At 40.0% G+C, this 19,124-nt stretch overlaps 1 protein-coding gene across 1 annotated transcript in view; it reads right to left on the bottom strand.

Annotated features, from left to right (window-relative positions):
• The window catches only part of LOC149568390 (endo-1,3;1,4-beta-D-glucanase-like), a 105,466-nt gene extending 91,153 nt beyond the window's left edge, over nt 1-14,313 (bottom strand). The window contains exon 1 of the mRNA XM_089817554.1: nt 14,119-14,313. Coding sequence (XP_089673680.1) covers nt 14,119-14,269 — 151 coding nt within the window. The 5' untranslated portion in view covers nt 14,270-14,313. The remainder of the gene's footprint in view (nt 1-14,118) is intronic.
• Nucleotides 14,314-19,124: the final 4,811 nt, after the last annotated feature.

Consider the following 19,124-nt stretch of genomic DNA (forward strand, 5'->3'; position numbering starts at 1 on the left):
GATGATGTCACTATCAAAAGTCTTGATGTATAGCTTTGAGTTTGAAGAACTCCTCTTAAAGCCTTGATCATTGGGGTACTTATCAATTTTTATGTACCATGCCTGAAGGGCCTACGTCAAGCCATAGCGAGCTTTTAACAATCTGAGAACTTGATGGTCTTTACCACCAACCTTGAAACCAAAAGGTTGCGTCATGTAGACCTCTTCAGGGAGATCACCATTCAGGAAAGCACTCTTGACATCCATCTGATGGACCTTCCAACCAAACTGTACTGTCATGGCTAGGACTAATCTGATGGTGCTCATCTTTGCAGTAGGAGCAAAGGTCTCCTCGTAATCAATGCCCTGACGCTGAGAAAAGCCCTTCGCCACTAAACGAGCTTTGTACTTGTCCAAAGTACCATTCCATTTGTATTTGATTTTGTAAACCCATTTGCAGCTAATCGGTTTCTTCTCTGGTGAAAGAAAGGACCTAGGTGTTGTTCTTCAATAGGCTCTGGTATTCAGATTGCATGGCCTGTTCCCACTCTAGAATTCCTTTAGCCTCGGAATATGTTTGAAGTTCAAACACACTGTCAATTTTGGCCTTGCGAAAAAAGTTAACAGAATCTATAGTTTTACTCTTTTTCCAAGCAATTCTCCCATCAATGAGCTCTTCATCACAAAGATTAGCAAGTGTCTTAGCCCACCACCTAGGCTGGATAGGAGAATGACCAACATTAATATTAGGAGATGCATGATGTTCAGGTTCCTCATCAAAAGAATCTAGATCAAACTCAGGTGAAGCATCTACAAAGCAAGGTGATCCTGCAGGAGAAGCTGGAGGTGTCTGTACAAGTATCACTGGCATAACTGGAGCTGCAAGAGCTACTGGAGCCCTCTAGTCAGGTGGACCTAATGGATCAAATCATGAGCCTTCATAGGCTACTCTGTTGGATCAAGAATAGGAGAAACAAGCATGAAAGGTCCTCGCTACTCATCAAAGACTACATCGCAACTATAAATGAGACGACATGTCTCAACATTGATCAGGCGGTAGGCTTTGTGAAGACTGTTGTATCCAGCAAGCATGAGTTTCTGACTCTTGGCATCAAACTTGGTGCATGACGCATCAAGGATCCAAACAAAAGCGAGGGAGCCAAAAACCTTCAGGTGACTGATTCTGTGCTTGCAACCTGACTAGGCCTCTTCCGGAGTTTTACCTTTGATGGCCATTGTGGGTGACCAATTCAACAGATAAACTATAGTGTTAACTGCTTTTTTCCAAAACTTCTTCGGAACATGTATGCATTCGAGCATAGATCGAGCCATCTCGATGATTGTTCGATTCCGACGTTCAACTACACTGTTCTGCTGTGGCGTGTGGGGTGTTGTTAACTAGCGTTTGATGCCATGTATATCCAAGAAGCTAGAGAAAACATTAGAACAAAATTCCCCCTATTGTTTGATCTAAGAGTAATAATAGATTTCCCAGACTCTTTTTCAACTAAAGGTTTAAACTTCTGAAATACAAGAAATGCATCTGATTTCTTTTTAAGAAAATACACCCACATTTTTCTACTGAAATCATCAACAAACAACAAAAAATACTTGGACCCAAGAACAAAAGGAGTGGCCATAGGGCCGTAAATATTGGCATGAACAAGCTTAAGTACTTGAGAAGCTCGCCATGAATCGCCATTGGTGAAAGGTGTGCAATGTTGCTTCCCAGCCTGGCATGCATCACAAACTCCAAAATGTTGAGTCTGAATCATTGGCAATCCAAGAACAAGCTCATCCTGAGCAAGCTGTGAGAGATAATGCACATTTAAGTGTCCATATCATTGATGCCAAAGTGTGCTGACAAAAGACCACCGAGCAGCCATAGCTAAGTCCCAAGAATCACCAAAATTAGTAAGTCTAAAAAGACCATGATCATCAAGACCCACTGCAATAGTAGACTAAGTCGCCCAATTAGTGATGGTGTACTGATGTGAACTGAAGGTGACATCCAAGTGTGGAGAATGTCGCAACAACTGACTGACTAAGTGTAAATGTAGTTTCATCCTTGGAACATAGTATACATCAAGGAATATGAGATTCCTCCTAGCAGATTGAATGTAAATGTTGCCTTTGCCGACAATCGTGTACTCTTCTCTGCCACCAAAAATAATAATTTGAATAAGGCTGGTAGTCAATAAACCAGTCTCTTCGGTGAGTGAAATGACAAGAGGCACCTGAATCAATGTACCAGGCAGACGACTTCACATTATATGTAGGTCTTTTAGCCATTAAGGCATAAAAGGCAGATTCTGTCTGCTCAGTGTGCTCTGCAATATTCACTTTGGGCTACGAACCTAATTGCTTAGATTGTGCAACTAAGCGTTTCCAACATTCAACCTTCATGTGTCCAAACTTGTGGCAATAGTTGCATTGAATGTTCTTTCGGGAACCATCTGATGCTGGAACAAAAGACTTCTGCTGAGATGGCTGTTGAAACTTGCCTTTACCCTTCTAAAAGGATTTCGTAGCAAAGGCTTCCTTTGTGGAGGTGAAACTGGAGCTACTACCCAACTGTTGTTTCTACCAATCTTGCTGAAGCGACAGGGTGCAGAGATTAGAGAACTTAAAATCAATACTAGATGTAATGTTGAGAGTCTCAATAAAATGCTCATTGGACTTTGGTAAACTCAGAAGAGTGATAACTGCAATATCCTCTTCCTCCATCTTGCAATCGATGGCAAGTAACTGATCACATATTTCCTGAATCCAATTCAGGTGTGCCTAGAGCGAGGTGCATTCATCCATGACAATAGAAAACAAAGTGTTTTTCAAAAAGAAGGCTCTGCTTTTGTCAAAAGTCTCATGAAGACCTTTGAGATGTGTCTAGAACTCGACAGTTGTCTTGCCGGATGGAATTTGAGAAAGTAGTCATCAGCCACAAATAATTTGAGAAGCATCACCACCTCTCAATTATGCAGATCTCATGTATCCTGATTAGAACCAAAAGCAGTCAAACGTTTCGTAACACCCAGAACAAGTTGATCAGTGTTCCGATATTCAAAAATCAACGATTTAATTTGGAGTTGTGCTCGAGCAAAATGTTTGTCAGAGATGCCATGGCACATTTTTCAATAAAAAACTATGAAAATTTGTTAAGGTACATTCTTCTAGGCAAAAAAATGGAAGACCCGCAAAAAACAGAGTGACCTAGAAGAGAGCTCAAAAAACTCAGAAGGAATATGTTGTCGTTTTCTAGATTCGTGGGCTCGAAAATTGAGGCAAGAAAAATGAGGCACCCAGAAAAATGAACGACAACTCAGTCGAGCTCTCAAAAAACCCACCAAGAATCTATGATCAAAAAAAATTCCAAGCCCAAAAATTAGAGTTCGATCAAAACCCTAGCCGGCAGCCATGAATGGTCAAAAATTGCAAAAATAATGGGGTTTTTTGATAAAACCATCGAGTTTGCTTCAAGGATGGATGAAAAGGGTTGAATAATGCTGAACAAACACCAAAGAAATGGCATAGTAGGCAGGAGAAGGAAGACTTGAATGCAAAAACCCGTCTCTAAAAAAAATGGCACATTTTTTGCAGAAAATGGGATGCAAAATGCAGATATCTGCGGTTTGTAGCAGCATCGAGCCCCTTACAAATGGGAGTAATAAGTTTGTAGCAGCATTGAGTTCCTTAGTGAACAAAAATGGGAGCAGTAAACAAAAAATAGGAGTTTGTGAAAATCACGATTTTTGGAGGGTTGACTACTCTGAAAAAATGAAAATCACACAGGATGCAAGTTTGTCATTCACAAACTAGAGATCAGGTAATCTTCAGACAAATTCGATGATTTTTTATTGATGATCCTCCAAAATTCGAACAAAAACCCTAGCTGGGTTTTTTTTTGAAACAAGAAAACTCTAAAATTATTTCAAAATAAAAATAAAAGAATTAACAGATTTTTTTTTTTTTAAATTTTGAAGTATTGGCTCTAATACCATATTACGAAGTAATTGGTAAAATACTTGCTTGTTATTAACAAAGACCGAAATGTCAATATATACAAAAGAATAAGACAATGTTTCCTTAGGAAACAATCGTAAAGAATAGAAACATTCTATTCTAACAAAGAAAACTAAAAAAGCGAAAGCTAACTAAAACTAACTAGATATTTACAATAGATTACCATTAACTAACAATAGACGATTATCTATTATCATAATAGTTTTGTGGTGTAGGACCACCTAGCGATAATATAATTACAAGATATCATAATAGATATTTTAATGATTTAGTTTTGTTCTTATACGTTGCAATTTCATTCTATGGAATGGAATTCAATTGAAAGGAAAAGTTGTAACAAAAATGTAATGTTTTTCACATTGTCATAGTTAAGGTCCCAATTAATTTAATATGTCAAAAATTGTAAAATAACCCTTGAAAGGGTAATAACCATGTAAAAGGTTATCAAATGGTCATTTGGATTTGTCTTTAAGGTTTATGTAGAACTATGGCATCATACTTGTCAAAAATCTCAAAAGTTGTTGAGAAGATGAAGAGTTGCAAAAAAATGCAACAATGTAAAATTGCATTAAAGTTGTAAAAAGAAGTCCAAAGGTCATGGGTGGTATTTGTAAGGTCTAAACTGACCAAGAAACTATAAAATGCATTGCAAGATCGAACCAAGCAAGAAAGGGAAGGAAAGGAAGAGAAAAAAAGTGAATAGTTAAGTTCTTTTGGAGCACTTTATACTTTAACAAGAACAAATTTCCACAATCAATCATAGTAGAGAGATGCAATTTTTGGTTTAGATTGTGTGCCATATTTTTGCATCAACATTTTGAATCACACTCTGTGATCCATCATCAAGATTAGAAGAGCTAAAGGAGAAAAAAGATGATGGTCACAGAATGTGATTCGAAACGTTGATGCAAAAATATGGCACACAATCTAATCTAGAAATTGCATCTCTCCACTTTATACTTGTTATTTTGATTGGTTTTTCTTGTTCTTTTGTTATTTTCAGGCTCTGTACATCCATGTACAGCTCGAAAAAGATGTATTATTGATATGATAGTGTAGGAAAATGAATAACCCTTCCCTTGCTTTTGGTTTGAGTTAATTTTATGCAGATATGAGATAGTTTTGAGTATTCTATGGACGACAATTTTTCAGATTTTCATATTACAGTTATATTAAATCTAATGTCCCTCGGCAAGCAATGCAGAGAATTCCAGGCTTGTTTGTCAAAACTGGATGCAAATTTTCCCAACAAGAGGTCAATACGATGGGTGAATGGCTCTCAAAGATAGCCGTACGATAGAGAAAACTGTTGCAATGGTGAACAGAGTCCGTACGGTGGCAAATAGTGAGCTATACGGGAAAAATTAGAGCCGTACGGTTATTGACAAGGCCGTACGGATGGTGCGAATGTCATACGGCAGGTAGGGAGCCGTACGGGTAATGACTAATGGTGTGGATGTCGTACGGCAAGCAAGAAGTCGTAGGTGATTGTTTGGTGCCCGTACAGGATGCAAAATATGACCGTACGATTGGAGGGGAAGACATCAAAGGGCCATACGGTGATGTAGACTTGCCGAACTTAGCAAATTTTAGGTCGTACAGGTGGTTGGGAGAGAGGGAAGTACGGTGGTTGGCAATATAGAGTTAATATTGCCATACGGAGTCTAGTGTGCAAACAGTAATGCTCTTGTAAGTGATTCACAATACAAATCAAGAGTTGCAGGAAATACATACACAAATTCGTAGATGCCGAGCCAAGAGTTTCACCAATGGAAACAAGATATATAATTAAGCCTTCAAATTGCCAGATATAGATTGAAACGAACACCAATGGAATAGGGTGAGGGATGAATCCCACCGAAACCGCACAAGCCAAATAGGGAAGGTCTTTCACTTTCGAAATGGCAAACAATGTCGAACTCCAACAGGAATCCGCAATATAGAGAAATGAAATCCAAAAGCATACTTACAGACAACTTATAGCCGTGCTTAAATACCCATCGGGAAACATTCCAAGGGTGTACAAAGATAGCCGACGGCAACACAATCTACTAAGACAAAAATATGAATCCGAGATAAATTAAAAATAATCGGCCCATTGCACAGATTAATTAAATACATTTATTTTTGTCAGGGACATTACAGTTCTCCCATCCCAAAATTTGCTTGTCCCCAAGCAAGTGCAGTGCCGAGTACTGGAGGATGTGTTCGCCTTCCCACGTTGCGTCGTCCAGCGGTAGATGTCGCCAACGTACCAAGTACTCCCTGATGGATCGGTTCCGCAAGACCTTTTCACGCACTTCGAGAAACTCAGCAGGTTCCAAAATGAGTTTCCCCTCCTCATTGAGTGGTGGAAGGTCAGTAGTGACAGTGATGTTTTGCCCTATAGCCTTCTTCAGATAGGAAACATGGAAGATATTTTGAATGTGGCTACCCTCCGAAAGCTCCAATTCGTACGCTACCTCACCAATGCGACAGATCACGCAGTAGGGACCATAAAATCGTGGCTTCAGTTTCTCCTTCCTTGTTCCCTTTAATGAGGACTGTCGGTATGGTTGAAGCTGGAGATAGACCAGATCCCCCGCTTTAAAACTCCTCTCAATCCGATGTCTGTCGACATACACCTTCTGTTGGTTTTGTGCCTGTTGAAGGTTTTCTTTCAAGCTCCTCAGAATGTCCTATCCCTCCTGAAGCCAATCCTTCACCCTTGGAGTGCGGCTGTCGCCCAAAACTGTATTGATGGAGAGTGGTTTGTGCCCGTATAGAGCTTTGAATGGCACCATCCCAATTGACATGTGATATGTGGTATTGTAGCAATACTCCTTGAAATGGATCCATTTCACCTACGCGCGTTGTTGTGTCAAGACGTAGTTCCGTAGGTAGCCTTCGAGCCATTTGTTCACAATTTCAGTTTGGCCATCCGTCTATGGGTGGTAGCTCATGCTCGGTGATAATCAGTCCCTGCCATCCGAAACAATTCTGTCCAAAAGATATTGACGAATCGTCCATCCCAATCGCTGACAATGTTTCGAGGTAACTCGTGCAGGCAGAAGACTTCTTTGAAAAACAGTTTGGCGGCCTGTGCAGCCTGAAGATCCGAGGGGATGGCAAAAAAGTGAGCATACTTTGTCAATCTGTCAACTACCACGAAGATGTAGTCCTTTCCGTTCACCCTGGGAAGACCTATTATGAAGTCCATTGATATACTTTTCCACTTATGTTTGGGAATCGACAGAAGCTGTAACAGTCTGGCACGAAGAGTGTGTTCAGATTTGTTCTGTTGGCAAACAGTGCATTCTCTGACATGTTGCAACACGTCCCCTTTCAATCCCTTCCATGAAAATCTCTCCCAAATACTTCTATAGGTCTTAAGGAAGCCGGGATGTCCAGCCAGGGGGGAGTCGTGCACTTCCTTCAGGATCTTCTGCTTCAGCTTGGATTCTGGCACTAGGTAGATCCAATCATTATAATAGATGATATCATTCACCATCCTATATCGATCGTCATGGATGTGACCATCCATTATCTCACAAGCAAACGTATTTTTGGAATATTCCACCAACAGTTGTGCCTTCCAATCGACTGAGATCTGTTCTAGTGAGTAGATAGTGGGTTTTCGAGACAAGGCATTTGCAACAACATTGTTTTTCCCTTTTACATATTCAATGTCGAAATCAAAAGATTGAACCTTACTTACCCATTTTTGTTGTCGTTTGTTCAACTCCCGCTGCTCCAAGAAATATCTTAGACTGTTGTGATTTGTACGAACAACAAACTTGGCACCAACCAAATACTGCCGAAACTTGGTCAGTGCGTGAACAATGGCCAACATTTCTTTATCATAAATAGAATAGAGGCATTCGGCTGGTGTAAGCTTCCTACTCTCATAGGCGATGGGGTGTCTGTCTTGCATCAAAACCGCTCCAATGCCTTCCCCTGACGCATCACATTCCAAAATGAACAGTCAGGTAAAGTCGGGCAGTGCCAGCACCGGACAAGTGCTCATGGCCTCTTTTAGCTTATCAAATGTGAGTTGTGCTTTTTCGTCCCACTGGAAAGCCCCTTTCTTCTTCAAATCCGTTAAAGGCGAACTGAGCTAAAAAAAACCTTTGACAAATCTTCTATAGTAACTGCACAATCCGAAGAACCCTCGCAGATCCGTGAGTGATTTCGAGGGAGGCCAGTCAAGGATAGCCTGAATCTTCTCCTGATGCACTTGAACCCCGTATTGACTGACGACATGCCCCAAGTACAATATCTCTGTCATTCCGAACTCACATTTGGACTCTTTGGCGAACAGGGACTGTTCTTCCATGATACTCAGAACCTCGTTCAAATGTTTTAGGTGCTCTTCCCACATCCTGCTATAAATGAGAAGATCATCAAAGAATACCAATAAATATTTACGCAACTATTTGTTAAAGATGCGGTTCATGCATGACTGGAATGTAGCAAGTGTGTTGGTCAGACCGAATGGCATGACCAAGAACTCATAATGTCCATAGTGGCAGCGGAAGGCCATTTTTTCCACATCCTCTTCCCTCATTCGGATCTGATGGTATCCGGAACAGAGATCTATTTTTGAAAAAAAGACCGCACCATGTAGTTCATCCAAAAGCTCATCTATCCTTAGGATGGGGTACCTGTTCTTTATTGTCCTTTTGTTAAGTGCGCGATAGTCCACACACATGTGCAACGTTCCGTCCTTCTTCTTGACCAACACCATGGATGACGCAAAGGGGCTAGAACTAGGACGGATCCATCCCTTCTCAAGAAACTCCTGAATCGCCCACTCAATTTCATCTTTAAACTTCTTGGGGTGGTGGTACAATGTCGTTATGACAAGTTTCGCCCCTGATTCCAACTCTATTGTGTGTTCAAATCCCCAATGCAGTGGTATGCCAAGAGGAATATCCATGAAGACCCTTTCATGCCTACTTAACATATCCTAAAGCTCTTTATCCTGTAGAGGTGTTCGGTGCCCCTTTATAGGTTCTGTTGAGATAAAACATTGTGCAGTCCACGCAACGTCATCGTGCCGCAGGATTGCCTCCATCCGATGTGCGGACACTTCCCTCAGTCCTTCATTTGCCATCCCTTAGAGGACCACCTTCTTCCCATCAACCACGAAAGTGAAGTACATTCGCTTGAAACTCTGAGTGTACTCATCAAGCGTCTCCATCCACTGTATGCCAAGAATGACTTCCATATCGGTGAGGTCCACTATGAAAAAGTCCTCCGTCACGGTATGATTCGGCATCATGATGCTCAGCTGAGGAACAAGGTGCATACAGGGCAAGAATGTCCCTCCGGCAACCTTGACCTGAAAACCTGTGTGTGCCTCCGTTGGAAGATTTCTTCGCTTTATCAAGGAGTTTATGAAATTCAATGTAGCTCCGCTATCCAATGTCATCGTGACCCTTTGTCCCTGAAGGGTACCCCGCACACGGAAAACTATGCACCTCGGACTGCCAGCCAAAGCAATGGATCCACCGCGCTGTACCAAGGCAACAATCCTCTCCGTACGGTTTAAGTTGGCCAAGTTGGTGTCACCGCTAGGTTGGATATCTTCCACTGGCATTTCCTCTTGTTCCTGTTCATCTTCTTCATCGAATATTACCTCGATGTAATGAATTTTTCCTTTCCCAAGGCATCAGTGGCCAGGTTCCCAAGGCCCCTTGCAATTGAAACACAACTTCTTCCTTTGGAGTTCTTGTCGGGATGCTTCATCCAATGACGGCTTCTTGGGCGGAGGTTTGTCCCTTTGAAATGTCGGCGGTTTCAAATGTGAGTGACTCCAAGAGGATGAGGATGATGCCGACGACGAGGCCATGCTATGTGCCTTACTAATTGCTTCCAACAGGGTTGACAGATTGAATCCCTTCACCCAACCCTTCAATGGTTTTGCTAGCCCATCCATAAAGAGCACGACCCACCTTCATTCAGAGATGTTTGTGACCAACACGGAAAGTCTCTGAAATTCTACGATGAACTAATCTACCGATCCTGTTTGCCTCAGTTGCACCAGATCTTTGAAATTGAGTTCAGGGTCTTTTCCATCAAATCGTTCAATTAATCTCTCTGTGAACTCTGCATAAGTCCTTATTTGATCATGCCCAAGTGTGATAGTGTCGTGGTGCCACCATTTGTGTGCAACACCCTCCAAGTGCAACGCGGCAAATTCAATCGCTTCTTCTTCATGCATAGGATTTAGCTGGAAGTACGTGTCAGCTTTCATCACGCACGCCTATGCTGAAATGAAGCTCGAACCATCAAATGGAGACAAGTTCACTTTACTCAATTTTCTCCTCAAATCATCGTTAAAGTATCCTCCTCTGTTTCCACCTCCTGCGTATCTCATTCTTAGATCTGAGTAATCCTTGTAGGAAATGTCCTCTTCAAGATTTGCATTCCTCCAGTCTTCCCTTATCTCTTCAAAGGTTGGAAGTCTTTCTCCTTGATGTGTCTCTGTCCGCAGTAGGAAAGTCGGCATGGACGGTCGAGAGCGTGCTAAGTGAGGGTGTGATCTACCTACCACCAAGTCCGCACTGTGCCCATTCTGTTCTCCAGATATTTTGTTTTCCGCCAACTTCTTGAGAGTTTATTCCATGAGCCACTGCATATCAGTGATTTGTGCCTGGTTCCACGCAAGATCCCTCAAAAGTGCAACAAATTCGGCACCTGCCGGATCCCGTTCCCGTTCTTTAGCCATTCGATCAACAGAATGTGTCCTTCTCTTCTGGCTATAAACTCTCATTCACTATCCACAAGCTGGCAGGATCAAAGGCTCTAATACCACTGTAATGTCCCTCGACAAGCAATGGAGAGAATTCCAGGCTTGTTTGCCAAAACTGGATGCGAATTTGCCCAATAGGAGGTTAGTACAGTGGGTGAATGGCTCCCAGAGATAGCCGTAGGGTAGAGAAAACTGCTACAATGGTGAACAGAGTCCGTACGATGGCAAATAGTGAGCTGTACGGGAAAAATCGAAGTCGTACGGTTATTGACAAGGCCATATGGATGGTGTGAATGTTGTACGACAGGTAGGGAGTCGTACAAGTAATGGCCGATGGTGTGGATGTTATACGGCAGGCAGGAAGCCGTAGGTGATTGTTTGGTGCTTGTACGGGATGCAAAATATGACCATACAGTTGGAGGGGAAGACACCGAAGAGCTGTACGATGATGTAGACTTGCCGAACTTAGCAAATTTTAGGTCGTACGGGTGGTTGGGAGAGAGGGAAGTACGGTGGTTGGCAATACAGAGTTAATATTGCCGTACAGAGTCTAGTGTGCAGACAGTAATGCTCTTGTAAGTGATTCCACAATACAAATCAAGAGTTGTAGGAAATACATACACAAATTCGCAAACGCCGAGCCAAGAGTTTCACCAATGGAAACAAGATATATAATTAAGCCTTCAAATTTCAAAATACAGATTGAAACGAACACCAACGGAATAGGGTGAGGGATGAATCCCACTGAAACCGCACAAGCCAAATAGGGAAGGTCTTTCACTTCCAAAATGGCGAACAATGCCAAACTCCAACAGGAATCCGCAGTACAAAGAAATGAAATCCAAAAGCATACTTACAAACAACCTATAGCCGTGCTTAAATACCCGTCGAGAAACATTCTGAAGGTGTACAAAGATAGTCGACAGCAACACAATCTACTAAGACAAAAATAAATATGGGTCCGAGATAAATTTAAAATAATTGGCCTGTTACAGAGATTAATTAAATACATTTATTTTTGTCGGGGACATTACATTGAAGCAGCGTGTATAACCATTTAATGGTTGTTTTAAGAGATGAAACTTATATTTCTCGAAAGAGGGATGAATTAGCTTTCTAATGCAATTGGTTTGGTATATTTTTGTTAAGTTTTCCAAAAGTTATGACAGTTTTAGTGAAAACTGGTTTTTAACCGTCTTCAATGGAGTCACAGAAAAATGGGTCTCGGTGTAGAGACCATAACTTTTGATTCTACCATTGGATGTTTCTGCATTTTGGATATGTTGTTGGCTACCAAATTGCACTTAAATTGAAAGGTTGGATTGAAGAAATAAGATCAGGTTAAAAAGTTATGAATCTCTGTATGCAGATCTAATTGAAGACTATGTTTTCAAGATTGATTTGTTATTTGATAATGGAGATTTTATTGATCATTTTATTGAGAAAAATGTATTGATGCCTCTAGAATATTGAATAAATTGTATTTATGATATAACTCCATGACTGATTTGGGGGTTCTTGAAGGGTTTTTGAATGATGCTCTACATCATTTTGCTACTTTTGGGATAACTTGGGCATTTTTGGGATAACTTGAGCATTGTGGAGAGAGAATCTCAGCTTTAGTGATTCATTTCATGATGTGTGCTTCTCTGTGAGAGAAGTTCAAGGTAAGATTCATATTTCCATCCTTTGCGAGTCGGCATGATGGAAGTGCATTCTTCTCTCGGAGGAGTCTAAGGTTTCAGCCCTCATTCCACCCACTGCAAGTAGGCATGGTGGATCCACCCTCTGCGAGTAGGCATAGTGGAAGTGCAATCTTCTCTGGAAAAAGATTGAGGTGCAAGCCCTCATTTTCACCCTCTACGTGTAGGCATGATGAATCCACCCATTGCGAGTAGGCATGGTGGAAGTCATGTGTGTGACTCTTTATATTACCTCTATCTCTCACCCTCTAGGAGTAACTATGGTGAACAATTTTGTTTTGAGATAAAATTTGTTTATTGTTATGACGAGATGACAATTTGTTCATTGTTATGCTGAGATAACAAATTCTTTTCAATCTATGAAGAGATCTATGTTGACCTTATTGTTGATTGCAGTCATGTGCACTTGTCACAAGAAGATATTATGAAGATCTCTCTTGCTAAGAGGGAGTGTTTAATTCTAGTAGCTGTGAGACAAATCTTCCATTCATCAGTTCTACAATTTTGTGCTCATTTGGTCCTAGTCTTCTCTTCCAACCAAATTCTTATACTTTCTTCTCTCACTCAAGTATGGAAATAATAATTCTGGAACTGTCGCTGTTCAATCTGAGCTGCGTCATTCATCTGGTTATTTTCCTTCGTTCTCTACATATTGGCCGGAGACGGCTATGTTATGTTATTATGTTACTTCCACATATTATCACGCTGACGGTGGATAGTTTATTCTGCTGTCTTACATATAATATGGTGTTCTCTATATGTTATAGTCGGAGCCGGTGGATAGTTTATTCTGCTGTCTTACTTGGTCTACTCAGCTCCACATAATATCACCATGGCTGCCAACTATGCTTAGACTCGTGGATATCTATCGTGTCTCCTATCTTGTATAATCGTAAGTCATTTAATATTCGGGCGTTTCATTTATATTGACACCAAGTTACTGCAAATAAAAAAGGTATCGTGTTTTTGAACGGTGGACGATTTAACAGTCATTTTTGGAGTTCGCATTCTCTGTTTTCGTCATCTAACCTGGAGCAACGAAGAGTTTCATATTTGCATGATCATTCGGCTTTTATTATCGCTAGCTGTGTGTGGTTATTCGAAACCTTTGGAGTTTCAGATTATTTGAAGCATCGTATGAGTCTTGACTTGATTATTATGTGTCTCTTCTTATGTTGGATAGCGTACAAATGTCGATGTAACGCTGTAACATGTATCATTCTGGAACAAGTTGGTTTAGTTATATTTGCTATAAGGCAGATCATCGAGGTATCTTCTGTAAGTTAATAGCAATATTATTCGTCTTGCTACAAGATTGTTGATTCATATATTATTGTGATTCTCTGATTATCAAAAGCTGAAAAATTGTATTGATCTTTGCGAATTCTCAATAAAAAGTTTGATATTTAGGGGCTGGGTTGTTTCCCTTGCTGAAAAGGATTTTTCCCGGGATAGTTGATTTGTGTTGTGTGCTTATTTGTGCAATTATTTTCCTATCTCTTACTTCTGGCTCAGATTTCAACATTTCCAGAACACGATCGGTTTCAAGAACTTATTGTACAATAAAAGCATGAAAAGATAAGCGCCCTAAAACGCAAAACCCTCAACCGCGAGAAAGTCATTTGGGAGGCTCAGATCGACAAACATGCAAAGGAAACTGATAGAGTCCATCGAAGAATACAAAAACGTCGGAGATGAGAATGACTGTAGCTGTGGCGTCAGAGGGACCAGTGACATAAGCCGTCAAGTCTTCGAAGGATTCAAGGCGTCCGACGCCCACGGGAGGCTGATCTCGCGGCGGAGGCGACTCACAACACTGCGGACCCGCCATTTTTCCCTCTTACAAACCAGCTTTGAAATGCTTCCTCTGTTTACTCCAACTCATATATATGAATAGTGCATTTTGTTGGCGTTTCTCGTTATCAGTAATTTGAAAACTACTGATTTTTATATTTAGTTCTTTATTATCGTCATGGCGTTCGTCATCATTATTCTCCGGCATTGATACTGTATTTTGGAAGTAAGTTCGATCACTTTTTGCTATGCCTCTTAAAATTTCTCTCCAATTAACTAGCACTTGTACGTAAGCAATGAGCTAATAGGAATTGTGACTTTAAAGAAATAGTTATGAAGCAACATTATTTATTGCTATAAACCTCATTTGAATAGTAATTACAATGGGACACATAAATCCAAGAAACTTTTAGACCCATTTCCCCCTTTTATTAGTCCGAAAAAAAAAATTATACTAAATTACTATTGAATGAAAAAATAGGAGTCTATATTGGAAAATTGAAAGACATGAGAAAATTATATATATATTAAAAAAAAAAGGAAAACTAGATATTAAACTAATTAAATATTAATAAAGTAATATAAATCTAATTAAAATTAAATATATTTTATATAATTTGAATAATAAATAATAAATTGAAGCATTATTATATTTATTCAAATTAAAGAAAAGAGTTGCAAAGCAACATTATTTATTGCTCAGAAACATTCTTGCGCTAAAATCACAATTGTTGACAAAATTAGAAATCTACATCAGAAAATTGAATGACCCAAAAAAAGTCGTAGATTTTGATAAGTCTCCCCCTTTAAAAAAATGAGAAAGAATAGAGAAGTAACAAGATAACAAGATAACTTGTTAAACATTCTCACATTGAAGACATGACATAACATCTTTCATAATTGTGCTCTGTAACTTTCGTGCCCTGCAACTTTTCCTACTTGTTTGCTTTTCAAATACTTGATGCTAGATGTTGGGGAGGATTTGTCCTCTCCCTAACTCCTATGGTCATGTGCCTTTGGGGTCGTCCTTTGACCTGATGTTGGCTGAAGCAGACCATGGTCTACCACTTGGGGAAACTGTGGAGGTTCTTGGGACACGGAACGATGGTTATGAGATTGTCGAGTCGGTGAACCCCACCAATAATGGTTGAAAATTCGTGCTTATGGGGGCTTCTAAGAGCATTTTAGAATCGGTCCTAGTCAACGTAAATACCATGGATGAGGGTACTGAGATTGGACTCCCTAACTGGGTGGTGGATAGAACTATGGCAGATTTGCATTTGGCGGTAGTGGGTAGATTTCTAAACTTTTGACCTTCGATTGAAATGGTCAGGAAATGGGTTATGGGCCAATGGAAGTTGAAAGACAGTGTCTCTACCTCAGTTGTGTCGGGTAGTCTTTTCCTTTTCAAGTTTACAATTGTTGAAGATCTTTATATGGTCCTAATGAGGTCATGGTTATACAACAAGCATCCCTTCACTTTGGCTAAGTGGAAGCCATGGTTTGACCCGACCAATGACCTTTTGCATATGGTGTTGGTTTGGATCAGATTACAAGGACTCCCAATAGAATTTTGGGATGAGCAGATATACCATTGGATTTGGGATTCCTACAGGAATTTCATCAGTATGAATGGTGTTACACTGTTCAAATCCAAACTTGTGTTTACACATTTCTATGTAAATGTGGCAGTAAATAAAACCCTTCCCACCTTTCTCATACTAAAGTCAAGGTTTAAGGAGCATATACAAGCTCGGGTATATGAAAATGCTTCCATGTTCTATCAGAATTGTAGACCGAAGGAACAAAAAGAAAAGGAGAAATTCTCATCCTCGAGGATTGCAAAAAAATGATGAGGGGGCAAGTTCAAAAGCTAGTGGAACCACCACTCAAGTTCTTGGAAAAGAGTTGGAGGAAGGAGAAATTTTCGTCTCCCATTGGGTGAGGCAAATATTGGAACCACGGAAAGGGAGATATTACAAGAGACCATAGAGGTATAGGATGGCCCTCAAGGAGGAGAAATCCAACAAACTCTTGCTGAAAAGGTACAAACTATTGATATTGACCACCATCAACTAGAGGATGAGGTTTTGCAACCTCACGACCCCCAAAACTCATAGGGAATAATGAACCAACATGCAATGGTGGATGTAGGAAGTACCATGGATCATTTTTTCTAACACCATGTGGAAGGGGAGACTTAGGAGCAGGACCTGCAAAACTCTAATGGTTCTTTGGGTAAGACCCCTAAGGATCTAGTTAGTATTACAGACCTTTCTAAGACTACAACACTCAACCCCCACCCCCCCCCCCCCCCCCCCCAACAAAAGGGTTACACCAAGAGGAAGACCTCTGGCAATAGGCAAAGGAAACTTCGTTGGAAGCTAAAATAGAGGAGGAGGAAGAGGAATGGAGAACTCAAAATAAGAAGAACAAAGGCAAAAAAAACTAAAAAGCTAGATGTGGGTCAAGACTCCACAAGAGGAAGACCTAAAGAGAGGGACTAACATCAGAAAGTCATTCCAAGGGAGATTTCCACTGGAAGGCAACTTGCCTTAGACACCCATCAAAGAAGTAAGAAATGATCTTCCTATCCTGGAATATAAGTGGGATAAACAACCCTAAGAAGTAGTTTATTATTAAACAATACATTTTTTAGCACAAGGTGGTCATCCTGATGATTCAAGAAGTTAAAATGACTTACAATAAATTTTCCCAATTTTTTAACAACCTTTGGTTAGGTTCCATGTATTTGTACTCCAAATCCAATGGAGTTTTTGGGGTTATTGCCACCCTTTGGAACCTATCTAGATTGAAAGGTTCCCTCATTTCCTTTTTCCAAAACTACCTTTTGATTTTTTTTGAGAAATATCAGAATTCATGGTAGCTTTTCAATGTGCACACCTCCAACACTAGGGCTGGCAAAAAATCCCTATTGGAAGAAATACATAATTGTTTATAGTCTTTCCCTTCTAACAATTACCTATTGGGAGGGGACTTTAACTCCCCTTTGTACCCATCTGAAAAGGTGGGGGGGCTTGTTGATTATAGTGATAGCATGGGGGGCCTTGTTAGCTTCATAAATAATTCCAACCTTATGGATATAAATCTCACTGGCAACCCTTTTATGAGGACAAATAATAGGAAAGGAGCCCATTTGATCCAAGTTAGATTAGATAGATTCCTTGCCTCCTCTACTTAGGTGGTTTCCAATGATTCTCATTTGAAGTCTTTGCCTTGTACTATCTCTGATCACAACCTATTGTTGTTTCGATGGAAGGATACTCTGTTGCATGGCCCTCTCCCATTCAGGTATGAGATTATGTGGTCTTCCCACCCATCTTTCAGGGAGATGGTTAAAAGGTGGTGGAACACTATTATAATAGACATTGTTATGTTTAGAGTTGCTTCTAAATTGGAGATAATTAAGACTAAGGTCAAAGACTAGAGTAAACATATTCTGGGGGACATATTCATTACAAAGAAAGATCTTTCTTGCTCGTTATCCCACCTCCAGGCTCAATTGGCTAAAGGGAATGCTTTTTTCAAGGATTACTTTAGTGGCTAATATTTGCCAATTCGCTAATCTCACTCATTAGGGACCCCAAATTTGGCTTTATTTGCACTTTTGGGGTGATCATGTCACCTTCACTTTATGAAAATTGTGTCCCATGCTTAGGTCGATCACCAATAATAATACAAAAGCATTTTTTTTAGTGATGATTTTGCCAATGGAATCTAATTTTTCCACGTGGTAACTTAAATATTTTTGCCTACAATTTTGAAGGATTGTCTTAAGTGATGGTCATATTCACCCATATTTGGTAAGAATTTAAGTTAGGTTATAGGTTAATCAATAGATTTGACATGTGTCTCTATCCCAAAGACTTTCCCTAAAACTTTTTTATCCTTTCTCACTTTGGCCCAAAATAGATTTAATTGGAGACACGTGTCTTTATTTTGGGACTTTCTTTAAAACTTGGTATTATTTTTAAAGTTTGGCCTAAAATAGGATATAGACCATTGATTTAAGATCATCCAACAATTACAAATAATACGAGTGTTGCCCCCAAACCACTATTCAATAATTTGGAGGGAAATTGTAATGATAAAAGTGAGCTCAATTTAACCTTCAAGTTTTATGATTCATTTGGATCTATATAATAATAATAAAATCATGGTTTCTAGCTATGTGTACTTCTATCCATGATTTTCTAAATTAATATAAGATTTGCCAGGATTTTATAGAATTTTCATATGATCAAAAAAAAATTGCCAATAAAATTTTAAAAAATCCTACTTTAAAGAAAAAATTAGCCAAGAGAAATTAATTTTTTTCCCCTCAACCAATGTTTGATTCACCAAAATTTTATACTTTTTTCCAAAAGGGAATTTCTTAAACTTATCCCTGGCTTTGTTGGATGTTCAACACAATGAGGATAAGTGTAGAGGGGACTAGAAATAACTCATGGACAAAGAGGAAACCTATTGGAACCAATGTCAAGAGTCCAATGGTTGAGGGGAGGAGATAGGAATACTTCATTCTTTCACAAATCCCCTGCAAATCATAAAAGAAGGAACACTATTAACACTCTCCAAATGAAAGGGGAGGAACCTATAATGATATATTGCTTCTAGGGGGTATGGCTACCAAATCCTTCTTTACCTCTACAGGTACTGACACAAGTAGGTTCCATGATCAGCTCCTCTAACATATCCCAAGTGTGGTTACTGCAAAGGACAATGAGTACCTTCTGGACAGGGTCTCGAACAAGGAGATTAGAAAAGTTGTGTTCTCTATGAATGCTTTCAAGGCCCCCAGCTCGAATGGCTTCCCGCCTGCCTTCTACTAGGAATTATGGGACATTGTGGGTTTGGATGTGTCAAGAGCT

This window comes from Cupressus sempervirens, chromosome 3 (genome assembly GCF_028749045.1).
Source record: "Cupressus sempervirens isolate cs-2001-9-10 chromosome 3, ASM2874904v1, whole genome shotgun sequence".
NCBI classification, from domain to species: domain Eukaryota; kingdom Viridiplantae; phylum Streptophyta; class Pinopsida; order Cupressales; family Cupressaceae; genus Cupressus; species Cupressus sempervirens.